This window comes from Salmo salar, chromosome ssa04 (assembly GCF_905237065.1).
Source record: "Salmo salar chromosome ssa04, Ssal_v3.1, whole genome shotgun sequence".
NCBI classification, from domain to species: domain Eukaryota; kingdom Metazoa; phylum Chordata; class Actinopteri; order Salmoniformes; family Salmonidae; genus Salmo; species Salmo salar.
In genome coordinates this window covers 1,954,329-1,982,079 of record NC_059445.1, presented here as the reverse complement: position 1 = coordinate 1,982,079, position 27,751 = coordinate 1,954,329, and the positions used below count along the sequence as shown (strand labels likewise).

Genomic DNA, 27,751 nt, shown 5'->3' with positions numbered 1-27,751 from the left:
ACCAGCAAGTGAAACGTGGATATTAACTACAACATAGTAACGTCTAGAAGTCTGATTAAATGGTACCGTACTCCATCTACACACTGAATTACAACTAAGTACATTGCAGTCGTTTGGAAGTCAGGCGGGTGGTGAATAGTCAACTCTGCACCAACCAGTTGAGCCATTGAAGCCAGTCTGTTGCCTCCCATTAAACCCTGGTGGTTAAATGCTGAATGGAACTGTTTAAAAACAGAATCCCTGCAACCACATTGGCCGTGTTAGAGAGCGTCAAAACCGTCAGAGAGAGGGGACCTGTTCCAACCTACATTCAGTGAAATACAACAGAGACTAGAACTAGTTGTATTTCACTGCATGTAGAGTGGAACAGGTCCCAGAGAGAAGGCTTCCTGGTGGTGTGTCTCTCTCTAACACGGCCAATGTCTGAGCCAACAAGAGCATTTACCGCAAATGCAGGAACATCGCCTTTGGAAGAGCATAATTTCATTAAACAAAAGACAAAACAGAAAATAGTTTAATTCAAATGTTTTTTTTTTATATTTCAGTAAAATCTACTTGAATACACTTTGAAACAAGAGTACAACAAAATAGAATATACTTCAAATGTTGAATATACAAACTAGTTCAGTCCGAACAGCTTTCTCCCTCTTCATACAACTAACAAATGTAGGGGGCAGAGCCAAGATGGCTGACGAGAAGTTCATGCTGGCGAGCTTTCGTTTACAAAAGCTGCAGGCAGTCACCCTAGAGACAGTTACCATGGGGAAGTAGATGTGGTCAAGGCCTACTAGAACCAACCAGGGTTGGAGTCAATTCCATTTCAGACGATGCTATTTTGTTTTTATCATTGAAGAGAATTGGAATTTCAGTCTACTTCCTGAATTGAAACGGATTTGACGCCAAACCCTGCAACCAACCCACATGCACGGACCTGGGCTTCAAACTATAATAGAAGAATGGTGTTGCTATATTGTTTTATAACACTGTGTTGGTACAAGGTATCAAAAGGTCAAGAAACCGTAATACAAAAAAAAGCTAGATCTGCTTATCTTATAAACAATGAATGAAAAATAAAAACATCATTCTAAGGTTGTTTTGTTTTGAATTTAATTCCCCTAAACTGTATAATAGTTATATACATATAAAGTCCCTTTCGCTTTTTATTTCCCCCTTGTAAGAGCTGATCCTAGAACAGCCCCGTCTTTCGTGTGGTTTGTTTATGCACCAGGAATCTGCACAGTGATTAGGCAAATAAAATGCTGGTTGTACACAGAAACATTTCTATACAAACCCCCTCCCTCCTTACCGGTTCACATTTTTTGGTTTTTATAATGAGCCTTTTTTTTAGTGTTCTCGTTTTGTCTGTTAAGTTTGCGTTTTTCGTTGTAGCTTAGTTAGCTAGTGTCTCGTCTGCCAGAAACAGAACATGTAGTGATTTAAGTTTGACTTGGTCCCTTTTTCTGAAGGACATTCTTCCCTTTTCAAAAGTCATTGCTGGGTTCCTATGTTGGCTGGGTGTCCTACAGTATTGTACGACTCAAATGACACCCTATTCCCTACAGAAGTAGTGTACTGTATAGGGAATAGGGCGCCATTTGGGATGCATTCTGGGTCTCCATAGAGATGAGGCTGTGGTTGGAAGGTAGACCACCCCAGGGTAAATCAGAGGTGGTTGTGGGTCTTTATAGTCTCTCAGACTGTCATGTATAAAAAGAGGAACAAACTCCTATCTGGGCAAAAACTGTACAAACAATGAGGTGTGTGTGTGTGTGTGTGTCCGTACTTGTGACCTCAACACTCCGGATCTTCTGATTTGATCTCAGGCGGAACCTCTTCTGATTGGACGACTACCGGGATGATCTCCGGTGCTTCCGGTAACGTTGTCTGGACGGGAAGGGCCTGTACCGACACCGTTTCAACTGTCAGCGTCTTCGCTTGCTGCTGCGGTTCTCTCATTGCCGTGGCAGATCTCTTGATGATGCCGCTGATGATATGGGATGCCGCCACCGGAGCGCTCTGATTGGCTGTCGTCGTCACGGTGACCACTGCTGTCCCGGTCCCGCCACCTTGCGTCGTCGTGACGATATGATGTGTCTGTTGTTGATGATGATGCAGCGTTGTGGGAACAGCCAGCCTCATCACCTTGGTCACAGGGGATACAATTTGTAATTACATAAATGAAGACGTTGTTTGAATTTGTAACAAAAATAAATACAAATTAATACACAAAAACACATTTGAAGTCTGGGCCCAAATGCAATACTTTTTTACTTGCATTTCAGTATCTTGTGATGTTTCAAAGTATGTGTTTCCAATTTCTAGCTTAAAATGGCAAATAAAAATAACTATTTTTTTAAGTCACCTGTGTCCCTGCAGCCATGGTAGCCATGGTAACATGAGGTGGCAGGGCTCGTACCCCCCAGGAGTTTGTCCCGCCCAGGAGAGAGATGCTGCCCGTCGGGGAGCCCCCCAGGCCAGGCTTGGTCTGCTGCTGGTACTGGGCCAGCTGGTGGGCTGGGATGGTGATGATCTTAGCCAGTTGGACCGTGATCTTGTCTCCGTTCTCCGCTGTGGCTGGAACCATGGTGGGGATGGTCTGGATCACAACCTGGAGAGAACAGGTCTACACATTCTAGATCTATACAGAGTGGGGGGTGGTCTGGATCACAACCTGGAGAGAACAGGTCTACACATTCTACATCTATACAGAGTGGTGGGGATGGTCTGGATCACAACCTGGAGAGAACAGGTCTACACATTCTAGATCTATACAGAGTGGTGGGGATGGTCTGGATCACAACCTGGAGAGAACAGGTCTACACATTCTACATCTATACAGAGTGGTGGGGATGGTCTGGATCACAACCTGGAGAGAACAGGTCTACACATTCTAGATCTATACAGAGCGGTGGGGATGGTCTGGATCACAACCTGGAGAGAACAGGTCTACACATTCTTGATCTATACAGAGTGGGGGGGTGGTCTGATTACAACGCGGGCAAAATAATTATGATGTAGAAGGTAAAGATGTAGTCAATTTCATGAGATCAAAAGATAATATGGTTTCCAAGATTCAAGTTTTGAATCGTGGATTTGGTTAGTATGAGGCGTGCCTGCTGTCCATTCTGTCTACACTACAGAGTAGCTAGCTGACACACCAACTAGCTAACTAGCGTGGTTACCCACCTTCGGTTGGGAGTTCGCGTTGCCCGTTGCCGTGCCGATGGGAGAGGCGTTGGCCAATTGGTACGTCGTTTGGCCTCCCGATGTCCCTGGCGCCTGTTGCACGGCAACCGTTGAGATCTTCTGGCCCAGTGACGTTGTCATGACTACAGGCACTTGCATGGCAACCCGTACAGTCCTGGAGACGGAAACAATAACAAAATGGAGTCAGTGACAAAGTTTTGTAAATACAAACTTACTAGATATCGCTAGATAGATAAACTATTTTACATTCAGCATAAAACCTCCAAAGTGAATTGTATGTTTTAGGGTCAGTATTAGGGTGTCTCTCTAACCTGGGTCCTGAGGGAGTGGGGATGATGGCCGTGTGAGAATGCTGCGTCTGGGTTCCGTCTGGCGCCGTGGAAATGGTCACTATCGTCGGAACCCCCACTGCCGCCCCGCCCCGTCATCACCGCCTTGTTGCCCTTAGCAACCGGAGGATGGACTATGGTTCTAGTCACACCCCTCAGGATGGTGGGCGTCGTGGCGAGCTCGGCCACATTCAGTATCGTCTCCGACGAGGGCAGGACTCTCTCGTGGTAAGACTTCTCTGAGCCAATAAGATCGTCCGATCTGGAGTCGGCCTTGTCGTCCTCGATGACAACGATGTTCTTGGGCATCTCCTTGAACTGGTAGACCAGCCGCTGACCTTCGACCTTGGCCAGTATACCACGCTGGTAGTAGTACCTGGTAGAGAGGGAGGAGGAAGGAGAGGGAGGGAGGGAAATAGAGGAGGAAGGAGAGGGAGGGAGGGAAATAGAGGAGGGGGAATGGTAAAGTTCAGACTGAACTGGAAGTGGTATCCAGCCGGTCATAACTGACAAAAACACAAACACTAATGTTCCTCAGAGGAACTCATCCAACCAACAGTATTCCCACAACCAACAAATCTAACTCAGCTTAAACCCTCTTTCACAGTCAATGCCAGTCCATTTCAAGTGCTAGACGGTTGTTGGGTAAGCCCTCACCTCAGAGCCCGTCCCATGGTCTCATAGTTCATGTCAGGTTTGTTCTTGTGTTTACCCCACAGCTTGGACACGGCCTTGGAGTCCACCAGCTTGAAGATGCCCTTCTCCCTCTGAGTCCACTTGATGTACCTGGGACACGTGTTCTTGTCCTGGAGTAAGTCTAACAGGAACTCCCACAGGTACGTGGTGCTGCCTGGGGGAACAGAGACAGACAGGTCAACAGGGAGACAATATGTATCCCTCTCTCTAAGTTTACAGGCTTAAACAACAGGTTAACTTCACAAAGAATATGGTTGTGGGAAAATGAAGTCCAAACCCCTAGTCAACACATGAAATCCTAGGAGTTGATGCATGTGTCCTTTCTATATATTTGGTGTGTCCCACCTTTTCCTTCTCTGGGTTTCTTCTTGATGGCGAGGTCCGGTGATCCGTTGGACACAGCAGGCTGGTGAGTCTTTGGCTTCCTCCCCGCTACACAGACAAACAGACCAATAAAGTTGTTCAAACTAAATCAAATCAATTGACATTAGTCGAAGACATGAGCATTTCACTTTGCGTGCAATCTCCCAATATGCCAATAGATGGCGCTCTGTCTACAAGATACAGTCAGTCTGACAAGTCAGTCCTATTTAACGTCAACATCCTGTCTACAAGATACAGTCAGTCTGACAAGTCAGTCCTATTTACCATCATTATCTTTATAGTACCTTTATCATTAAAACCATTTAGGCTCTTTAGCATTACTTAGTCTTAATCAACAGCCAGCATCTTAATCAACAGCCAGCATCTTAATCAACAGCCAGCATCTTAATCAACAGCCAGCATCTTAATCAACAGCCAGCATCTTAATCAACAGCCAGCATCTTTGGGTTGTATTATGGAAAGTTTCTTGATTTCTCAGTGGATAGCCAGTATTCTATTCTGTCTTAGAGTCATCTTAACCTTCCTGGCAGGTTGGTGGTGAGGCTCTGATTCCTCTAGGAGGGTGACCTCCATGTCCTCATCACTAACCTTTCTTCTTCCCGACAGGTTGGTGGTCAGACTGATTCCTCTAGGAGGGTAACCTCCATGTCCTCATCACTAACCTTTCTTCTTCCTGACAGGTTGGTGGTCAGGCTCTGATTCCTCTAGGAGGGTAACCTCCATGTCCTCATCACTAACCTTTCTTCTTCCTGACAGGTTGGTGGTCAGGCTCTGATTCCTCTAGGAGGGTAACCTCCATGTCCTCATCACTAACCTTTCTTCTTCCTGACAGGTTGGTGGTCAGGCTCTGATTCCTCTAGGAGGGTGACCTCCATGTCCTCATCACTAACCTTTCTTCTTCCTGACAGGTTGGTGGTCAGGCTCTGATTCCTCTAGGAGGGTAACCTCCATGTCCTCATCACTAACCTTTCTTCTTCCTGGCAGGTTGGTGGTCAGGCTCTGATTCCTCTAGGAGGGTAACCTCCATGTCCTCATCACTAACCTTTCTTCTTCCTGACAGGTTGGTGGTCAGGCTCTGATTCCTCTAGGAGGGTAACCTCCATGTCCTCATCACTAACCTTTCTTCTTCCTGACAGGTTGGTGGTCAGGCTCTGATTCCTCTAGGAGGGTAACCTCCATGTCCTCATCACTAACCTTTCTTCTTCCTGACAGGTTGGTGGTCAGGCTCTGATTCCTCTAGGAGGGTAACCTCCATGTCCTCATCACTAACCTTTCTTCTTCCTGACAGGTTGGTGGTCAGGCTCTGATTCCTCTAGGAGGGTAACCTCCATGTCCTCATCACTAACCTTTCTTCTTCCTGACAGGTTGGTGGTCAGGCTCTGATTCCTCTAGGAGGGTAACCTCCATGTCCTCATCACTAACCTTTCTTCTTCCTGACAGGTTGGTGGTCAGGCTCTGATTCCTCTAGGAGGGTAAACTCCATGTCCTCATCACTAACCTTTCTTCTTCCTGACAGGTTGGTGGTCAGGCTCTGATTCCTCTAGGAGGGTAACCTCCATGTCCTCATCACTAACCTTTCTTCTTCCTGACAGGTTGGTGGTCAGGCTCTGATTCCTCTAGGAGGGTAACCTCCATGTCCTCATCACTAACCTTTCTTCTTCCTGACAGGTTGGTGGTCAGGCTCTGATTCCTCTAGGAGGGTAACCTCCATGTCCTCATCACTAACCTTTCTTCTTCCTGACAGGTTGGTGGTGAGGCTCTGATTCCTCTAGGAGGGTAACCTCCATGTCCTCATCACTAACCTTTCTTCTTCCTGACAGGTTGGTGGTCAGGCTCTGATTCCTCTAGGAGGGTAACCTCCATGTCCTCATCACTAACCTTTCTTCTTCCTGACAGGTTGGTGGTCAGGCTCTGATTCCTCTAGGAGGGTAACCTCCATGTCCTCATCACTAACCTTTCTTCTTCCTGACAGGTTGGTGGTCAGGCTCTGATTCCTCTAGGAGGGTAACCTCCATGTCCTCATCACTAACCTTTCTTCTTCCTGACAGGTTGGTGGTCAGGCTCTGATTCCTCTAGGAGGGTAACCTCCATGTCCTCATCACTAACCTTTCTTCTTCCTGACAGGTTGGTGGTCAGGCTCTGATTCCTCTAGGAGGGTAACCTCCATGTCCTCATCACTAACCTTTCTTCTTCCTGACAGGTTGGTGGTCAGGCTCTGATTCCTCTAGGAGGGTGACCTCCATGTCCTCATCACTAACCTTTCTTCTTCCTGACAGGTTGGTGGTCAGGCTCTGATTCCTCTAGGAGGGTAACCTCCATGTCCTCATCACTAACCTTTCTTCTTCCTGACAGGTTGGTGGTCAGGCTCTGATTCGTCTGGTTCCTCTATGAGGGTGACCTCCATGTCCTCGTCCATACAGTCTTCCGTAGACACCTCCACCACAGTCTCGGTCATCACGTCTGGACGCATCGCAGCGTGGATGAAGTCTGGGGTGGTCACACACCCTGCCGGGATGAACACATCTAGTGGGACAAGAGGGAAAACGTTAAGAAGAGAGAAACAGTGTGTGTGTGTGTGTGTGTGTGTGTGTGTGTGTGTTCTGGTGGATATGACGTTGTGTGAACACCAACATTCGTAAGAAACCATCTGAGATCTATGACATCAATGACGTCTCTCTGTTCTTGTCTCTCAGCTGCTTATGGATGCAATATGGCATGGTGAATACAAATTAAAGATTCAAGTGAGTGTGTGTGTGAGTTACCTGGGCTGCGGTCCCCTCTCAGGCTGGTAACAGAGTCCATGTGTAGCAGAGCCTCGGCAGCCTCTATGGTCTTATCAGAACAGTAGATACTGGTGCCAGACTGTTGGTAATGGACGGACGCCTCCACTGAAACACAGAAAACACACGTTAGTGAAGGTGAAATGCACCGTTGCAGGTCTGTACAGCCGGTGTCGGCACCGTTGCAGGTCTGTACAGCCGGTGTCGGCACCGTTGCAGGTCTGTACAGCCGGTGTCGGCATTTCATTACTTGTACAGTACAGAGGGGTTCTGATGAATCCTACTGGAAATAAAAGTTGTGTTTGGTTACCTCAGACTGTTACCACGGTTTGGTTTTTATTGTGAAAACACTGTCGACATTCCACCATTAACGGTTTACTACTAAACTAAAGTTTGAGACACATCAATGGCTTGTTTACTACACTTCACACAGGACTTCTAAAGTCTGTCAAAGCTGACATTCTCTCTCTGGCAACCATTCCGTCTCCAGTTACTATGGCATAACTGATGTAGGATCAGCTGCAAATAAAAGTCAAATTCTTTACCACTATGTCCTACAGTGTCAAACTGACCTTAAAACAGATGTTACAGAGCATCAAGTAACTAACTAACCATACAATAAGTATTGGTCAGAAGTCATGGTTTCCTCCTTTCCTTTGGGCCCTGAGGTTTTTCCTTATAAAATGACCCAACCTGGAAAAACCTCTGGGCCTTTGTTTTCCTCATTATGGGCTGTCTACAACAAGGGGTCTAGAGGGTTTCCTTGGGCTCATCTGGTCATGGTAAATCATTTGGGCTAGGAATTGTTACACAAAGAAAAGGAGACAAGGAAAAATGAAGCAATTTATTAGTATGGGTATGCAGTCATTCTGAGGAACTAGGAGCCAGACTAAGCCCAGGGATACTTCCAAAAATGGCACCCTATTCCCTTTATAGTGCACTACTTTTGACCAGAGCCCTATGGGACCTGCTATGGGCCCTGGTCAAAGGTAGTGCACTATATAGCGGATAGGGTGCCATTTGGGACCAATCCCAGAGCACCTGTTGTTGTCCCTCTCTGGGAAGCACGTCTCTGGTTACCATCACCACTGCCCTTGTTAGGCTACGAGGCAGGCACAGGGTAGGGGAGAGGGGTTATCTTTAGGAAGACTGCCCCCCCTCATTCAGACCCTGACACACACACACACTACCCATCATCCCAAGCGCAAACAAACTGTAGCCCCACACACAAACAAACCTACTATAGGCACCTGATAGGCCGAGCTGCACTTGAAACCAGGCAGGACTACCTAAATAAACCCACCATAGACCATAACATAGGCTGGGCACTGGAGACTTTGACACAGATACATAGGCTATAAATAAACATAGCCATTTGACATACATACTAAGATGCATTTTTCTGTAAGCATATCATACATATGGGTTTAAGTGTAAAAGTCTGTCTGAAATAAAATGTTATGCATTTTCATATTTCTAGGGATTCGTTCAACAGTCAGTGTTTGGTTAAGAGAGGTTGGTTATCCGAATATTCGGATGGGTACAGACTCGGGTTGAAATAGTACTGCTACACTACCCTATTCAGTCATTGTATTTCTTAAGAAAATTAATTAACATCTGTCAAAGGCAATTGAGTCTAAAAGGCAGCATATTTCAAAGTACAAAATGATTGTGAATAAATATGATTTTCATCATTACTTCTCGACAAGAAAGAATAAGCTGATACTATTTGACCGAGCCAATAATAGCAAGTCCGACACAAAGTAGTGCTGTCCCCGATGACTTCCGTGTTTACACTCGCGTAGCCTTTCCCTCCAGTTCTCTTCGAAGACGGTGAAGACGGTCTCCATCCCCACGTCACTCACTCCCCGCCCCGGACGCCATTGGATACATCAGTAATCTACGCCCACCCATCTAGCAGCGCTCATTGGCTGGTGGGAGGATTTCGAACGCCTCACGAGCGCCGTTGGTCAACTGTACCTGTCAATCAAGCCACAACCCGCCTAGATGCATAACAATGCTTCCGCCATCGAAATGATCCAAAAATAATAGAAAAATATCGTTAAATCAAGGAAGAAAATATAACTCTAGCCAATGTAAAAAAAAATATATATAACCTTTGTATGCCGAACTGAACTTAAACGAGACACGATTTGCACTTAAAAATCGCTAGCGAGTAAAACGCAAAAGCCAGCATTGAGTGCACCGTTAGCAGCCACACACTTCACGGGATAAACCACTGGGCCCATACTTAGATAACGGTCCGAATCTGACTCAGAGAAACTGAACATGGCTGAAAATAGATGAGAAAAAAAGTCGCAAAATGACTAGAATACAGCTTTCAACTAAATGTTTACACTCACTTCCGTGTCATTCAATGTTTGAACAAACTGGCTGTATGTGTTATTCAACAAGGAAAAATATTTCGATAGACTATATTTCAATACATGGATACAATCACAACATAACTGATTCAATATAGATAGATCATATATACAGATTGTGTATTTAATGCCATGATAAACGCGGAATAAACATAAATCCACATGCCCTTCCGACTCAGACAGCGTGGCAAAGACGTAGGAAAGACAACACATCTACAACACTTCCTGGTTTCAGCGGGGCTCCCTCTCTGCCCGAATAACCAGTTATTATGATACACATGGACTAACAAACTATAAATCACGATATGCACGTGCTGCTACGTGCAGATTGCGGTCTAATCCTCCAGTGCTCAAAGCCAAACGGTAATTTGAAACATTTTAAGAACGACTGAAGAAAAGCGGACATCGCCATGCAGGTTACTAAGCAAGGTGATCACTTCCTGCTTTGCCCTCCATTATTTCACGAAACTACTTAACGGATATGGGGGCGCAGCGGTCGCTAAAATAAACACATAACGTGTCAACAAACGGTCGCCGGTAGAACGAGTTGTAAATAAATTCCGTTACCTGCTCTGATGAGCAGATCGAGTTGGTTAGCGGGCCCCTCATGAAGTGAAGTCGCCATGTTCTTCCCGTGTTGCAGATTCACATTGACTTCACACTGAAATGCAAAGGCAGCCAAAAGCTCAGATCACTCCGCCGCCACAGGAAATCTCAAATTCATCCTGGCCGCTTCACAACCCCCACACCGCGGCGGACGGGTATCCTTCCGCGCTAAACACAGGAAATCCTCCGCTCTCTCTCGAGCTCTTGCCAAAGATGGTGGATACATTTAGATGTCCCACTCAGGCCGTTAACCATTTTTTTTTATTCCTGTCTGCTTAAGGGGTGGCTCTCCCATAGGCACCAATACATTAGCAGCTGGGTCTGATCCGCTTAGTTCTTTGCGTGTATAGGAAGCAGAAAAAAGGAGCGAGTGAGATGTCTCGCTTCATTTTCCATCTCTGCTCTTGCATCGATCGAACGTCAACCAAAGCAGGAAAAAAGGAAAATTCCTCCATAATAGGCCCGTGCATTCAACATTAAAAAAAGCATAACAGAGCATTTTAAGACACCATTAATATAATGTATGTATTGCATTCCTAACAATGAACATTAAACTCAAGGAATAAATATTTTAAGAGCATATAAAAGTGTCTTCATTTGCATTATAGCAAAACGACCTTAGGCTAAGTAGGAATGATATAAACCTGATTTTAAAAAATCTCTTACTAAAGTAACTAAAAATGAAAGTCTGCTGAGGTACAGAGTGCAGAAATGTTTAGATTGATGCCAGAGCATGTAGGTACTTAGGTCATCCACTTTAATGGGTTAGTTTTCTGATTGGAGTCTAACACCAAGTCTACGCCCCAGACAGCACTCAGCCACTCGCACAGGTCATTGTTTCAGCAACCAATGACGGAATTTAAAAAGGGAAGAAAAACAAGGAGTTAAAAAATAAAAATATGTTTAGGATGGTACAGTAGGCTGACTACTTTAGAAACTTTGAGGGAATGTGCACACACCGTTGTCTGTCTGCTTACCTGGCTGGACCACACTCCTTTCCAAAGAGAATACTTCAAAAATAATGAAATAAATACCTTACTTTTTACATGCGTTTGGTGTGGGGGGTTTTCCCACCTTGTCCAACTAACTATAGGCTATAAACTGTCTGCCTAACCTTTTTGCCTAACTAATGTATTTATAAAGCCCTTCTTGCATCAGCTGATCTCACAAAGTGCTGTACAGAAACCCAGCCTAAAACCCCAAACAGCAAGCAATGCAGGTGTAGAAGCACGGTGGCTAGGAAAAACTCCCTAGAAAGGCCAAAACCTAGGAAGAAACCTAGAGAGGAACCAGGCTATGAGGGGTGGCCAGTCCTCTTCTGGCTGTGCCGGGTGGATATTATAACAGAACATGGCCAAGATGTTCAAATGTTCATAGATGACCAGCAGGGTCAAATAATAATAAGAGTGGAATCACAACAGCAATCAACACATGTTTACAACTTCCAAACAGTACACTTGTGGACTTTTTATGTACTACAGTGGACAGCCACAAGAGGGTGATGTCTACTGGCAGACAGGCCTTATATATCTGCTTTCTGAGTTTCCTAGCAACCAGACCAAAGCTGTGAGTGACTGTAGTATTGTGGATGAAGGTGTTGAAAATAATGTACATCTCCCCAAATGAAAATAGCATCTGTAAACTGGTGTGGGGTGTCTATGTCAAGTGAATGTAAAAAGCTAAGTGTAATACTTCACTATCCCCCTCTAACACTTAGCTTTATTATCAACAGCTGGTGCCAAAGCTGAAAGCTGTCCCACTTCTATTCTTATTTTACTGTGTGTGTATTCAGGTTGTATATAAAGGTACATGCATGCATGTCAACATTTTGGACACACCTACTCATTCAAGGGTTTTTATTTATTTTGAGTATTTTCTACATTGTAGAATAATAGTGAAGACATCAAAACTATGAAATAACCCATTTGGAATCATGCAGTAACCGAAAAAGTGTTAACCAAACCAAAATATATTTGAGATTCTTCAAAGTAGCCACCCTTAACCTTGATGACAGCTGAGCACACTCTTTGAACACTTTTTTGCTTACTACATGATTCCATATGTGTTATTACATAGTTGTGATGTCTTCACTATTATTCTACAATGTAGATAATAGTACAAATAAAGAAAAACGAGTAGGTGTGTCCAAACTTTTGACCGGTACTGAATGTATACATACCACTAGTGTATTCAGGTTGGGTAGGTATATGGTATATGTAGGCCTAGGCCTGTGTGTACATCCCACCCCTCTCACCTGTCTCCATCATCTCAGTCTCCACCTCTTGTTCTTCCCCCACGTCCTGCATCAGGTAGGTCCCGTCATCGTAGACCAGAACCTGGGCAGAGAAACACTGCTCCAGCCCCCTGCCTGGGACCTCCTCCACGATCACTGCTGGGTAGTCCTCCTCTTCATCCAGGTCCCCGTCTGTCTCTTCTTCCACCACCTCTACCTCAGCTTCACCGTCTCCCTCCTCACACTCCTCCACCTCACACTCTCCCTCCTGGAGAACAGGGGTCAGGGAGTAGGACAAAGAGGATGGAGAGGGACGAGGATAGAAAAACAGAAGGGGAGAAGAAGAGGAGCTTGGTTAAGAAAACAGAACATCCCAAACAGAGCACTTTCTCTACTGCTATACAGTCCTCAAAGTATAGGAGACGTGTAAAGGAGGCGGCCAGTGTAGGTAACATGATGTAGCGCAGTCCTGATCATCTCCTTTCTTAAAAGCAAGGAAACAAGGAAAGGAAGCCAGTGAGTGTGAATATTGGAGCGCAGCACCTATCTAGTCCTATCTTTAAGGAAAGGAGACGTGTAAAGGAAGCCAGTCTAGGTCCTAGGTGATTTCACTGCTCATAATTCAACATTACATTTGAGTCATTTAGCAGATGCTCTTATGCAGAGAAACTTACAGTTAGTGAATTCATCTTCAGATAGCTAGGTGAAACAAACACATCTCAGTCATAGTCAGTACATTTTTCCTCATTAAAGTAGTTATCAGCAAAGTCAAGTGCGAGTGTTAGTTCATGAAAGGTGTTTGTTACTCAGTCCAACCCTCTCACCACTCACCTGATGAGGGTCCTCCACGGCGGTGACATACTCCACCACCGCCCCTCCACTGTCAACGAGCACCACCGAGGTCATGACACATGCCCCTCCAGGCTAGATCCAGCCCCGGCCTAATCACTGCTGCCTCCTGGCCCCACCTGGTGGCCTCCGGTACTGCAGCCAGGCCACAGCTCAGACCACTGAGGAAGAGACAGAAGAAGAGTTATTTCAACTTTATAAAGCCAGTCGTTGAGAGCAAATTCTCTTTGGCATGGACAGGCCTACATGATGGTAAGAGAGACCTGTTGTCTAGGGAAACATCTAGTTGCTGCTCTCTTCCCCTCTTTACCACTGAGCCAGTACCAGGTTTCATACCTCTAAGGGCCTATTCCTTCTCCAACTCTCCCTCCTATCTCTAAGGGACTAATACCCCTCCCTCCCTCCCATCTCTAAGGGCCTATTCCCTCTCCCTCCCTCCCATCTCTAAGGGCCTATTTCCCCTCCCTCCCTGCCTATTTCCCCTCCCTCCCTCCCTCCATCCATCCCTCCCATCTCTAAGGGACTAATCCCCCTCCCTCCCATCTCTAAGGGCCTATTCTCCCTCCCTCCCTCCTGTCTCTAAGGGCCTATTCCCGCTCCCTCCTTCCCATCTCTAAGGGCCAATTCCCTCTCCCTCCCTCCCTCATATCTGTAAGGGCCTATTTCCTCGCCAACTCTCCCTCCCTCCTCCGTTCCAATCTCCTGAATACAGGAAGTGCCTGTTGGTGGAGAGGGGAACTAAGAACCAAAACAGGAAGTTGACTGAGCTCCACTGCCCTCTGCCTGATGACCAACAGACACCATGGCAATGGTTGCTAAGGCCCTCATTTCCTGCTCAGAGGAAGAATGATTGGACTTTGAGAGGAGGAAATATGGACTGGACACACACTTCACTTGCACACACACACACACACACACACTTCACTTTCTCTCCTGCACACACAGCAGCAGAGCTGTAGGAGGCAGAATTCTAGAAAGCAGATCACTGACAAAACATAATGACTGTTCCCTCCTCCGTTAGACACAGGACAGGTCGATACCAAAACATAATGACTGTTCCCTCCTCCGTTAGATACAGGACAGGTCAATACCAAAACATAATGACTGTTCCCTCCTCCGTTAGATACAGGACAGGTCAATACCAAAACATAACGACTGTTCCCTCCTCCGTTAGATACAGGACAGGTCAATACCAAAACATAACGACTGTTCCCTCCTCCGTTAGATACAGGACAGGTCAATACCAAAACATAACGACTGTTCCCTCCTCCGTTAGATACAGGACAGGTCAATACCAAAACATAACGACTGTTCCCTCCTCCGTTAGATACAGGACAGGTCAATACCAAAACATAACGACTGTTCCCTCCTCCGTTAGATACAGGACAGGTCAATACCAAAACATAACGACTGTTCCCTCCTCCGTTAGATACAGGACAGGTCGATACCAAAACATAACGACTGTTCCCTCCTCCGTTAGATACAGGACAGGTCAATACCAAAACATAACGACTGTTCCCTCCTCCGTTAGATACAGGACAGGTCAATACCAAAACATAACGACTGTTCCCTCCTCCGTTAGATACAGGACAGGTCAATACCAAAACATAACGACTGTTCCCTCCTCCGTTAGATACAGGACAGGTCGATACCAAAACATAACGACTGTTCCCTCCTCCGTTAGATACAGGACAGGTCAATACCAAAACATAATGACTGTTCCCTCCTCCGTTAGATACAGGACAGGTCAATACCAAAACATAACGACTGTTCCCTCCTCCGTTAGATACAGGACAGGTCAATACCAAAACATAATGACTGTTCCCTCCTCCGTTAGATACAGGACAAGTCAATACCAAAACATAATGACTGTTCCCTCCTCCGTTAGATACAGGACAGGTCGATACCAAAACATAATGACTGTTCCCTCCTCCGTTAGATACAGGACAGGTCGATACCAAAACATAACGACTGTTCCCTCCTCCGTTAGATACAGGACAGGTCAATACCAAAACATAATGACTGTTCCCTCCTCCGTTAGATACAGGACAGGTCAATACCAAAACATAATGACTGTTCCCTCCTCCGTTAGATACAGGACAGGTCAATACCAAAACATAATGACTGTTCCCTCCTCCGTTAGATACAGGACAGGTCAATACCAAAACATAATGACTGTTCCCTCCTCCGTTAGACACAGGACAGGTCAATACCAAAACATAACGACTGTTCCCTCCTCCGTTAGATACAGGACAGGTCAATACCAAAACATAACGACTGTTCCCTCCTCCGTTAGATACAGGACAGGTCAATACCAAAACATAATGACTGTTCCCTCCTCCGTTAGATACAGGACAGGTCAATACCAAAACATAACGACTGTTCCCTCCTCCGTTAGATACAGGACAGGTCAATACCAAAACATAATGACTGTTCCCAGGTATCTGTCCCAGCTCAGTGCTATCTAGGACAGAACTCAACACACACCATTCTCAAACAAGAGTCTCTCCTCTCATTTCTTTGAGACCATGGCCAATTAATCCTCAACTAACAATATCTCTCTATCCAATAATTCACTTTCTCTCTCTTTTAGCCTAATTGTCATTTACTCATGGTCTTTCAGTTTAACCTAGTAACTATCCAATCCCTACTGTAATGTAGTAGTATTATTACTGAGACAGGCTGGTGTTCCCTACTGTAATGTAGTTGTATTATTACTGGGACAGGCTGGTGTTCCCTACTGTAATGTAGTTGTATTATTACTGGGACAGGCTGGTGTTCCCTACTGTAATGTAGTTGTATTATTACTGGGACAGGCCGGTGTTCCCTACTGTAATGTAGTAGTATTATTACTGGGACAGGCCGGTGTCCCCTACTGTAATGTAGTAGTATTATTACTGAGACAGGCCGGTGTTCCCTACTGTAATGTAGTAGTATTATTACTGAGACAGGCCGGTGTTCCCTACTGTAATGTAGATGTATTATTACTGAGACAGGCTGGTTTTCCCTACTGTAATGTAGTAGTATTATTACTGAGACAGGCCGGTGTTCCCTACTGTAATGTAGTTGTATTGTTACTGGGACAGGCTGGTGGTCCCTACTGTAATGTAGTAGTATTGTTACTGAGACAGGCTGGTGTCCCCTACTGTAATGTAGTAGTATTGTTACTGAGACAGGCTGGTGTCCCCTACTGTAATGTAGTAGTATTGTTAATGGGACAGGCTGCCGTGGTGTTCCATACTGTAACGTAGTAGTATTGTTAATGGGACAGGCTGCCGTGGTGTTCCATACTGTAACGTAGTAGTATTGTTAATGGGACAGGCTGCCGTGGTGTTCCATACTGTAATGTAGTAGTATTGTTAATGGGACAGGCTGCCGTGGTGTTCCATACTGTAATGTAGTAGTATTGTTAATGGGACAGGCTGCCGTGGTGTTCCATACTGTAACGTAGTAGTATTGTTAATGGGACAGGCTGCCGTGGTGTTCCATACTGTAACGTAGTAGTATTGTTAATGGGACAGGCTGCCGTGGTGTTCCATACTGTAACGTAGTAGTATTGTTAATGGGACAGGCTGCCGTGGTGTTCCATACTGTAACGTAGTAGTATTGTTAATGGGACAGGCTGCCGTGGTGTTCCATACTGTAACGTAGTAGTATTGTTAATGGGACAGGCTGCCGTGGTGTTCCATACTGTAACGTAGTAGTATTGTTAATGGGACAGGCTGCCGTGGTGTTCCATACTGTAACGTAGTAGTATTGTTAATGGGACAGGCTGCCGTGGTGTTCCATACTGTAACGTAGTAGTATTGTTAATGGGACAGGCTGCCGTGGTGTTCCATACTGTAACGTAGTAGTATTGTTAATGGGACAGGCTGCCGTGGTGTTCCATACTGTAACGTAGTAGTATTGTTAATGGGACAGGCTGCCGTGGTGTTCCATACTGTAACGTAGTAGTATTGTTAATGGGACAGGCTGCCGTGGTGTTCCATACTGTAACGTAGTAGTATTGTTAATGGGACAGGCTGCCGTGGTGTTCCATACTGTAACGTAGTAGTATTGTTAATGGGACAGGCTGCCGTGGTGTTCCATACTGTAACGTAGTAGTATTGTTAATGGGACAGGCTGCCGTGGTGTTCCATACTGTAACGTAGTAGTATTGTTAATGGGACAGGCTGCCGTGGTGTTCCATACTGTAACGTAGTAGTATTGTTAATGGGACAGGCTGCCGTGGTGTTCCATACTGTAACGTAGTAGTATTGTTAATGGGACAGGCTGCCGTGGTGTTCCATACTGTAACGTAGTAGTATTGTTAATGGGACAGGCTGCCGTGGTGTTCCATACTGTAACGTAGTAGTATTGTTAATGGGACAGGCTGCCGTGGTGTTCCATACTGTAACGTAGTAGTATTGTTAATGGGACAGGCTGCCGTGGTGTTCCATACTGTAACGTAGTAGTATTGTTAATGGGACAGGCTGCCGTGGTGTTCCATACTGTAACGTAGTAGTATTGTTAATGGGACAGGCTGCCGTGGTGTTCCATACTGTAACGTAGTAGTATTGTTAATGGGACAGGCTGCCGTGGTGTTCCATACTGTAACGTAGTAGTATTGTTAATGGGACAGGCTGCCGTGGTGTTCCATACTGTAACGTAGTAGTATTGTTAATGGGACAGGCTGCCGTGGTGTTCCATACTGTAACGTAGTAGTATTGTTAATGGGACAGGCTGCCGTGGTGTTCCATACTGTAACGTAGTAGTATTGTTAATGGGACAGGCTGCCGTGGTGTTCCATACTGTAACGTAGTAGTATTGTTAATGGGACAGGCTGCCGTGGTGTTCCATACTGTAACGTAGTAGTATTGTTAATGGGACAGGCTGCCGTGGTGTTCCATACTGTAACGTAGTAGTATTGTTAATGGGACAGGCTGCCGTGGTGTCCCATACTGTAATGTAGTAGTATTGTTAATGGGACAGGCTGCCGTGGTGTCCCATACTGTAATGTAGTAGTATTGTTAATGGGACAGGTTGCCGTGGTGTTCCATACTGTAATGTAGTAGTATTGTTAATGGGACAGGCTGCCGTGGTGTTCCATACTGTAATGTAGTAGTATTGTTAATGGGACAGGCTGCCGTGGTGTTCCATACTGTAATGTAGTAGTATTGTTAATGGGACAGGCTGCCGTGGTGTTCCATACTGTAATGTAGTAGTATTGTTAATGGGACAGGTTGCCGTGGTGTTCCATACTGTAATGTAGTAGTATTGTTAATGGGACAGGCTGCCGTGGTGTTCCATACTGTAATGTAGTAGTATTGTTAATGGGACAGGCTGCCGTGGTGTTCCATACTGTAATGTAGTAGTATTGTTAATGGGACAGGCTGCCGTGGTGTTCCATACTGTAATGTAGTAGTATTGTTAATGGGACAGGCTGCCGTGGTGTTCCATACTGTAATGTAGTAGTATTGTTAATGGGACAGGCTGCCGTGGTGTTCCATACTGTAATGTAGGAGGACAGGGCTGGGATCAATACTAATAGAAAACCTTCTTCAATTATTCAACACAGCTGACTGATCCAGGACCTGCAGACCTTATTAACAACTTGATTCATGTAGTTTAGTTCACTTAACCTGTAGTGGACTAAAACAGACTCAGAGAGAGAAGACCTTGGTCATTAGCCTAACCTTATTCCTATAGCCTGGTCATTAAACATATTGTTAGTGAGTGGTGAGTGAGTGAGTGAGTGAGTGAGTGAGTGAGTGAGTGAGTGAGTGAGTGAGTGAGTGAGTGAGTGAGTGAGTGAGTGGCTGGCTGGCTGGCTGAGTGAGTGAGTGGCTGGCTGGCTGAGTGGCTGAGTGAGTGAGTGAGTGAGTGAGTGAGTGAGTGAGTGAGTGAGTGAGTGAGTGAGTGAGTGAGTGAGTGAGTGAGTGAGTGAGTGAGTGAGTGGCTGGCTGAGTGAGTGAGTGAGTGAGTGAGTGAGTGAGTGAGTGAGTGAGTGAGTGAGTGGCTGGCTGGCTGAGTGAGTGAGTGAGTGAGTGGCTGGCTGGCTGAGTGAGTGGCTGGCTGGCTGAGTGAGGCCTGGCTGGCTGAGTGAGGCCTGGCTGGCTGAGTGGCTGGCTGGCTGGCTGAGTGGCTGGCTGAGTGGCTGAGTGGCTGGCTGGCTGAGTGGCTGGCTGGCTGAGTGGCTGGCTGGCTGAGTGGCTGGCTGGCTGAGTGGCTGGCTGGCTGAGTGGCTGGCTGGCTGAGTGGCTGGCTGGCTGGCTGAGTGGCTGGATGGCTGGCTGAGTGACTGGATGGCTGGCTGAGTGACTGGATGGCTGGCTGAGTGGCTGGATGGCTGGCTGAGTGAGAGGCTGGATGGCTGGCTGAGTGATCGGCTGGCTGAGTGATCGGCTGGCTGAGTGATCGGCTGGCTGAGTGATCGGCTGGCTGAGTGATCGGCTGGCTGAGTGATCGGCTGGCTGAGTGAGCGTGCGCAACTGTGCATGTGGGCAGTGCAATGGACGTTGCCTGGTCACACAGTGATATGTCAAGACCTTGGAATAGGCAGCCCAATCATCCAAGGAACATAGTGTGTGTGTGACTGTCTGTGTGTAAGTGTTAAAGTGCACAGCCCTGCATCCTTGAGGGCTGCAACATCTACAAGTTTCTTTCCACTCTGGCTCAAGGCTGGTGGAAAACGTTGACACTAAGATAACAGTCAAAGAAAGGATGCCATCAGCAAATCACAAACCAGCTGGAGGATGGTCTCTCTCTCTCCCTCCCTCTTTCTCTCTCCCATTGCCTCGCACTCCCTCTTTCAAAAACATTGGAAATGCAGTGGCGCCAGCTGTAGTGGTTTCATAAACATGATATAAAGTAGCCTCGTCAGACCTCAAAGTCCACACACAAACATTCCCTGACAGCTGTTGCACCCAATGTTCCTTTGTTCAAATACTAGAACGGAGTACCATATTCTTTGTAGCTAGTTAATGTGGGACAAACAGGTATGACGGCCTTACACACACACACACACACACACACACACACACACACAGCAGCAGACTAAACAAGTCTCAAACAAGACCTTCAACATTCAAACCAGAATTACAGGCCCGTCAAGAGAGGCTGCCATGTCACCACAGAAGTACACAACAGTTGCAAACCCTAAAAGTCAACAAAAGACAGGCAAAAAACAACCCCACCAAACTGTAGCTCTTAGTTTACAAAGTTAGCATGATTAGTTTGGACTACTGGCATAAAAACACTACAGAACGCCTATCCATATACATTACATAAAGAGAATGTAGGTTATCACTCACTCCAAAGTCCTGTCATTCCAAAGTCTAACGAAAGCCAACATCTTCACCATACAAGATACAGAGGAGCCAAACAACCACTGCAAACATTCCTCAGACAGGCTACTTACCAAGGAACTCCATGGAACAGAGAGAGCAGGTTTAGATAGAGTCAGAGTCTCATGACTGCTCCACATGCTCAATCTGAACCCTGCACATTCATCCCCAGACTGGATCCTATATTGGAAGGATTCCAACATTCCATACAAGTATCCAACGTTCTGAGGAATCCCACAACATTCTGAGTTCCTTCTGCTGTTAATTCATCCATGACATCTATAAAAAGGTAGGAGCTTTCTTTGACTGTCTTTCAACCAGCTAAATAAACAAGTAATGATACAAAGAGGAGAAAGAGAGAGAGAATGTGTTCTTGCTGCACTGCAGAACCATTCTTCTTGCCTCTATATCTCTCTCTCTCTCTCTCTCTCTCCCATCCCTCTATCCTCCTCTCTTTTCATCCCTCTCCCCTCTCCGTCTTCTCCATGCGGTGGAAAGAGAGTGAGCCACAGAGACTCAGCACTTTGAGAGTGTGAGCCCTGCCCCCAGATCACATGATGAGGGTGGAACACACACACACACACACAGCGTCACATGATACTGCAACAACAGAGCTTTTGTTCAGACTGAGGCTAGTTGTTAAAGATACAACGCCCTGCCCTGCCCTCACTCTCGCACACACACACACACAATTTAGGCCTAGATGACCAAAAGTGCACACACAAGTCAACATCACATGATCTCACACAACCACAGACAGACACAAGCAGTTATTCACCACCAACTGTAACATCTCCCACAGCAACATCAACAGTTACAGACAGACACAAGCAGTTATTCACCACCAACTGTAACATCTCCCACAGCAACATCAACAGTTACAGACAGACACAAGCAGTTATTCACCACCAACTGTAACAACTCCCACAGCAACATCAACAGTTACAGACAGACACAAGCAGTTATTCACCACCAACTGTCATATTATTTATACCCAGTCAGTGCCTGAGAGAGGTCGTATTATTTATACCCAGTCAGTGCCTGAGAGAGGTCGTATTATTTATACCCAGTCAGTGCCAGAGAGAGGTCGTATTATTTATACCCAGTCAGTGCCAGAGAGAGGTCATATTATTTATACCCAGTCAGTGCCAGAGAGAGGTCGTATTATTTATACCCAGTCAGTACCTGAGAGAGGTCATATTATTTATACCCAGTCAGTGCCAGAGAGGTCATATTATTTATACCCAGTCAGTGCCTGAGAGAGGTCATATTATTTATACCCAGTCAGTGCCAGAGAGAGGTCGTATTATTTATACCCAGTCAGTGCCTGAGAGAGGTCGTATTATTTATACCCAGTCAGTGCCTGAGAGAGGTCGTATTATTTATACCCAGTCAGTGCCTGAGAGAGGTCGTATTATTTATACCCAGTCAGTGCCAGAGAGGTCTTATTATTTATACCCAGTCAGTACCTGAGAGAGGTCGTATTATTTATACCCAGTCAGTGCCAGAGAGAGGTCATATTATTTATACCCAGTCAGTGCCAGAGAGAGGTCGTATTATTTATACCCAGTCAGTGCCAGAGAGAGATCATATTATTTATACCCAGTCAGTGCCAGAGAGAGGTCATATTATTTATACCCAGTCAGTGCCAGAGAGAGGTCATATTATTTATACCCAGTCAGTGCCAGAGAGAGGTCGTATTATTTATACCCAGTCAGTGCCTGAGAGAGGTCATATTATTTATACCCAGTCAGTGCCAGAGAGGTCATATTATTTATACCCAGTCAGTGCCTGAGAGGTCATATTATTTATACCCAGTCAGTGCCAGAGAGAGGTCGTATTATTTATACCCAGTCAGTGCCAGAGAGAGGTCATATTATTTATACCCAGTCAGTGCCTGAGAGGTCATATTATTTATACCCAGTCAGTGCCTGAGAGAGGTCGTATTATTTATACCCAGTCAGTACCAGAGAGTTCATATTATTTATACCCAGTCGGTGCCTGAGAGAGGTCGTATTATTTATACCCAGTCAGTGCCTGAGAGAGGTCGTATTATTTATACCCAGTCAGTACCAGAGAGGTCATATTATTTATACCCAGTCGGTGCCTGAGAGAGGTCATATTATTTATACCCAGTCAGTGCCTGAGAGAGGTCATATTATTTATACCCAGTCAGTGCCTGAGAGGTCGTATTATTTATACCCAGTCAGTGCCTGAGAGGTCATATTATTTATACCCAGTCAGTGCCTGAGAGAGGTCATATTATTTATACCCAGTCAGTGCCAGAGAGAGGTCATATTATTTATACCCAGTCAGTGCCAGAGAGAGGTCATATTATTTATACCCAGTCAGTGCCAGAGAGAGGTCGTATTATTTATACCCAGTCAGTGCCAGAGAGAGATCATATTATTTATACCCAGTCAGTGCCAGAGAGAGGTCATATTATTTATACCCAGTCAGTGCCAGAGAGAGGTCATATTATTTATACCCAGTCAGTGCCAGAGAGAGGTCATATTATTTATACCCAGTCAGTGCCAGAGAGAGGTCATATTATTTATACCCAGTCAGTGCCAGAGAGAGGTCATATTATTTATACCCAGTCAGTGCCAGAGAGAGGTCATATTATTTATACCCAGTCAGTGCCAGAGAGAGGTCATATTATTTATACCCAGTCAGTGCCAGAGAGAGGTCGTATTATTTATACCCAGTCAGTGCCAGAGAGAGGTCATATTATTTATACCCAGTCAGTGCCTGAGAGAGGTCGTATTATTTATACCCAGTCAGTACCAGAGAGTTCATATTATTTATACCCAGTCGGTGCCTGAGAGAGGTCGTATTATTTATACCCAGTCGGTGCCTGAGAGAGGTCGTATTATTTATACCCAGTCAGTACCAGAGAGGTCATATTATTTATACCCAGTCGGTGCCAGAGAGAGGTCATATTATTTATACCCAGTCAGTGCCAGAGAGGTCATATTATTTATACCCAGTCAGTGCCTGAGAGGTCATATTATTTATACCCAGTCGGTGCCTGAGAGGTCATATTATTTATACCCAGTCGGTGCCAGAGAGAGGTCATATTATTTATACCCAGTCAGTGCCAGAGAGAGGTCATATTATTTATACCCAGTCAGTGCCTGAGAGGTCATATTATTTATACCCAGTCAGTGCCTGAGAGAGGTCATATTATTTATACCCAGTCAGTGCCTGAGAGAGGTCATATTATTTATACCCAGTCAGTGCCAGAGAGGTCGTATTATTTATACCCAGTCAGTACCAGAGAGGTCATATTATTTATACCCAGTCGGTGCCAGAGAGAGGTCATATTATTTATACCCAGTCAGTGCCAGAGAGGTCATATTATTTATACCCAGTCAGTGCCTGAGAGGTCATATTATTTATACCCAGTCGGTGCCTGAGAGGTCATATTATTTATACCCAGTCGGTGCCAGAGAGAGGTCATATTATTTATACCCAGTCAGTGCCAGAGAGAGGTCATATTATTTATACCCAGTCAGTGCCTGAGAGGTCATATTATTTATACCCAGTCAGTGCCTGAGAGAGGTCATATTATTTATACCCAGTCAGTGCCTGAGAGAGGTCATATTATTTATACCCAGTCAGTGCCAGAGAGGTCGTATTATTTATACCCAGTCAGTGCCAGAGAGGTCGTATTATTTATACCCAGTCAGTGCCTGAGAGAGATCATATTATTTATACCCAGTCAGTGCCTGAGAGGTCATATTATTTATACCCAGTCAGTGCCTGAGAGACGTCATATTATTTATACCCAGTCAGTGCCAGAGAGGTCATATTATTTATACCCAGTCAGTGCCAGAGAGAGGTCGTATTATTTATACCCAGTCAGTACCAGAGAGGTCATATTATTTATACCCAGTCGGTGCCAGAGAGAGGTCATATTATTTATACCCAGTCAGTGCTAGAGAGGTCATATTATTTATACCCAGTCAGTGCTAGAGAGGTCATATTATTTATACCCAGTCAGTGCCTGAGAGGTCATATTATTTATACCCAGTCAGTGCCTGAGAGGTCATATTATTTATACCCAGTCGGTGCCTGAGAGGTCATATTATTTATACCCAGTCGGTGCCAGAGAGAGGTCATATTATTTATACCCAGTCAGTGCCAGAGAGAGGTCATATTATTTATACCCAGTCAGTGCCAGAGAGAGGTCATATTATTTATACCCAGTCAGTGCCTGAGAGGTCATATTATTTATACCCAGTCAGTGCCTGAGAGAGGTCATATTATTTATACCCAGTCAGTGCCTGAGAGAGGTCATATTATTTATACCCAGTCAGTGCCAGAGAGGTCGTATTATTTATACCCAGTCAGTGCCAGAGAGGTCGTATTATTTATACCCAGTCAGTGCCTGAGAGAGGTCATATTATTTATACCCAGTCAGTGCCTGAGAGGTCGTATTATTTATACCCAGTCAGTGCCTGAGAGGTCATATTATTTATACCCAGTCAGTGCCTGAGAGAGGTCATATTATTTATACCCAGTCAGTGTCAGAGAGGTCATATTATTTATACCCAGTCAGTGCCAGAGAGAGGTCATATTATTTATACCCAGTCAGTGCCAGAGAGGTCATATTATTTATACCCAGTCAGTGCCAGAGAGGTCATATTATTTATACCCAGTCAGTGCCTGAGAGGTCATATTATTTATACCCAGTCAGTGCCAGAGAGAGGTCGTATTATTTATACCCAGTCAGTGCCAGAGAGAGGTCGTATTATTTATACCCAGTCAGTGCCTGAGAGGTCATATTATTTATACCCAGTCAGTGCCGGAGAGGTCGTATTATTTATACCCAGTCAGTGCCTGAGAGAGGTCGTATTATTTATACCCAGTCAGTGCCTGAGAGAGGTCGTATTATTTATACCCAGTCAGTGCCAGAGAGAGGTCATATTATTTATACCCAGTCAGTGCCTGAGAGAGGTCGTATTATTTATACCCAGTCAGTACCTGAGAGAGGTCATATTATTTATACCCAGTCAGTGCCAGAGAGGTCGTATTATTTATACCCAGTCAGCGCCTGAGAGAATGGATGTTGACTAGACTGTGTGCTCAGCACACCCCCAAGATCAAGTAGCCTATAAGGTGTAGCATACCACTGTGTGTATCTACTCTACAAGGACAGTATTCTAGCAGTGCCAGAGTTTGACCAGAGAACCCAACCCTCACTGTGAGCATTTATTCATCCCCTGCCACCCCATCTCATATCACTATGGTAACCCTGTGGTCCATCCCACCACCCCCCTCTTGAGAACCAACCAAACATTCACCCAATATGTAATATTCAAGTAAACGTACGCTTTTGTTCAACAGTCGGTACACTGCAAGTTTCACTGTGTAAACGGTGTCTGTTGGACTCTAGTTACTGGTTGCCTAACAAGGACATTGGTGCCAAGCTGAAACCGTTGGTTCACTTGTGAGATAACTATCCTTCAGGGCCTAGCTCGCTGGTTCAAAGGTTACTCTACGCCAGTGCTACTCAGTTAGCTCTCCGTTTGTTTGCATTAGCAGCTAGTCACAAATTCCTTGTGAGGGAAGCAGTTATCACAGGACAAATGTCAAGTGCCGCCATAGTCTTATCTAGGGCAAGATAACATTACATTCAGACAGACCAACGGCTGTTTTAGCTAGTCTGAATAACTTATTAATAATGTAGGAAAATGAAATATGAAAATGTATCCACTCACTACTGTAAGTCACTCTGGAAAAGAGCGTCTGCTAAATGACTAAAATATAAAATGTAGCAGAGTAGCTACGAGTGCTTCACAAAACCCACGGACGCCTTTGCAGCTTTTGCCGACACTACACTATAGTCTGTAGTCTAACTCCTGGGCAACAGTACATTGGGGTGGTATTGGGTTAAGTTGTCATTACCAGGGGCATTGCCAGTGTAAATGTATGGGTATTAAACAAAACTGAGGGCGAGATGTACAGCACTGGGATAGTAAGTTAACTAGCTAGCCATTTTACTGTAACTTTCTGGAGCCCTCTCTCGCTCTCAAACATGAACATTAATTAAAGAGTTTATTTATTTAAAACCCACAGCGGCTAGCTAACTAGTTACCATTATTAACTAACGTTAGCTATATTGTGACGCCCCCTCCTTTCTAGTTAGTTAGCTAACATGCATATGTTCTGGTATTCACGATTATCAGCTTGTTAGCTAGATAAATGGTTTTGCATAATTAGCATATGGATAGCTACAAGAATGTCCTTACCTTGAAATGCCTCTTCTGCCCAGTCCTAAGGGGGTTTCTGATGCAAGGCCGAGTCAACAACAGACACAATGGTAACGTTAGCTGCTGCCAGTGACACTCCGTAACCTCCTCCGAACAGACCTAGCTAGCGTTGCTAACGCCAAAGCTAGCTAACGTTCACTAGCAACCCGTTTGTTGTTAGCGAACCATTGTGTAACGCTATCTACAACATTTAGATTTGGTTGTTTCTGGTCGTTGTGAAAGCACGTTTGTTTCTATGTTATTCTGAACAATAAATAAAACGGTGTTTTTTTCCAAGGGGGCTGGACTCGTTGTTTTTGCTGGGAGGAGAGGTTCGGGTCCAGAAAACGACAACACAGCCTGCCAGCGAATGACACACCGGCCGTGACGTCACGCAGAACAGCAACTGCCCCCCGAACCTTCCCCATAAATAGTGTCATTTAGATTTTGCTACATTCTCCAAAATTGTTATACTACTGATGTTATGTTTCATAGCATTGAAATACAACTTTATTTCTGTGTATCAAATAATTTTCTGAAGGATATGCCCGTTCTCTGTGCGTTTCTTTTCATATAATTTGCACTACTGCTAGTCATTTTGCACTACTGCCAGTCATGTAGCCATCCAGTCTCTAATGAATACATTTCAATAAACATTGGCTGAATGAGACTGTTACCCATTCAAACGGATTGAAGGAGAT

At 45.2% G+C, this 27,751-nt stretch overlaps 1 protein-coding gene and 1 long non-coding RNA gene across 2 annotated transcripts; one reads left to right on the top strand and one right to left on the bottom strand.

Annotated features, from left to right (window-relative positions):
* Positions 1-513: 513 nt before the first annotated feature.
* Positions 514-21,155, bottom strand: LOC106591483 (ETS-related transcription factor Elf-2). Its single transcript, XM_045716292.1, is given in 12 exon segments — positions 514-2,142; positions 2,363-2,608; positions 3,187-3,361; positions 3,519-3,634; positions 3,636-3,912; positions 4,194-4,386; positions 4,578-4,664; positions 6,951-7,139; positions 7,379-7,504; positions 12,641-12,887; positions 13,451-13,629; positions 20,868-21,155. Coding segments are annotated over 11 exon segments (2,082 nt in total). The 5' UTR covers positions 13,526-13,629; positions 20,868-21,155; the 3' UTR covers positions 514-1,791.
* Positions 20,797-27,736, top strand: LOC123742378 (uncharacterized). Its single transcript, XR_006769506.1, has 2 exons — positions 20,797-21,082; positions 27,349-27,736. It is a non-coding gene; the product is annotated as an uncharacterized lncRNA (long non-coding RNA).
* Positions 27,737-27,751: the final 15 nt, after the last annotated feature.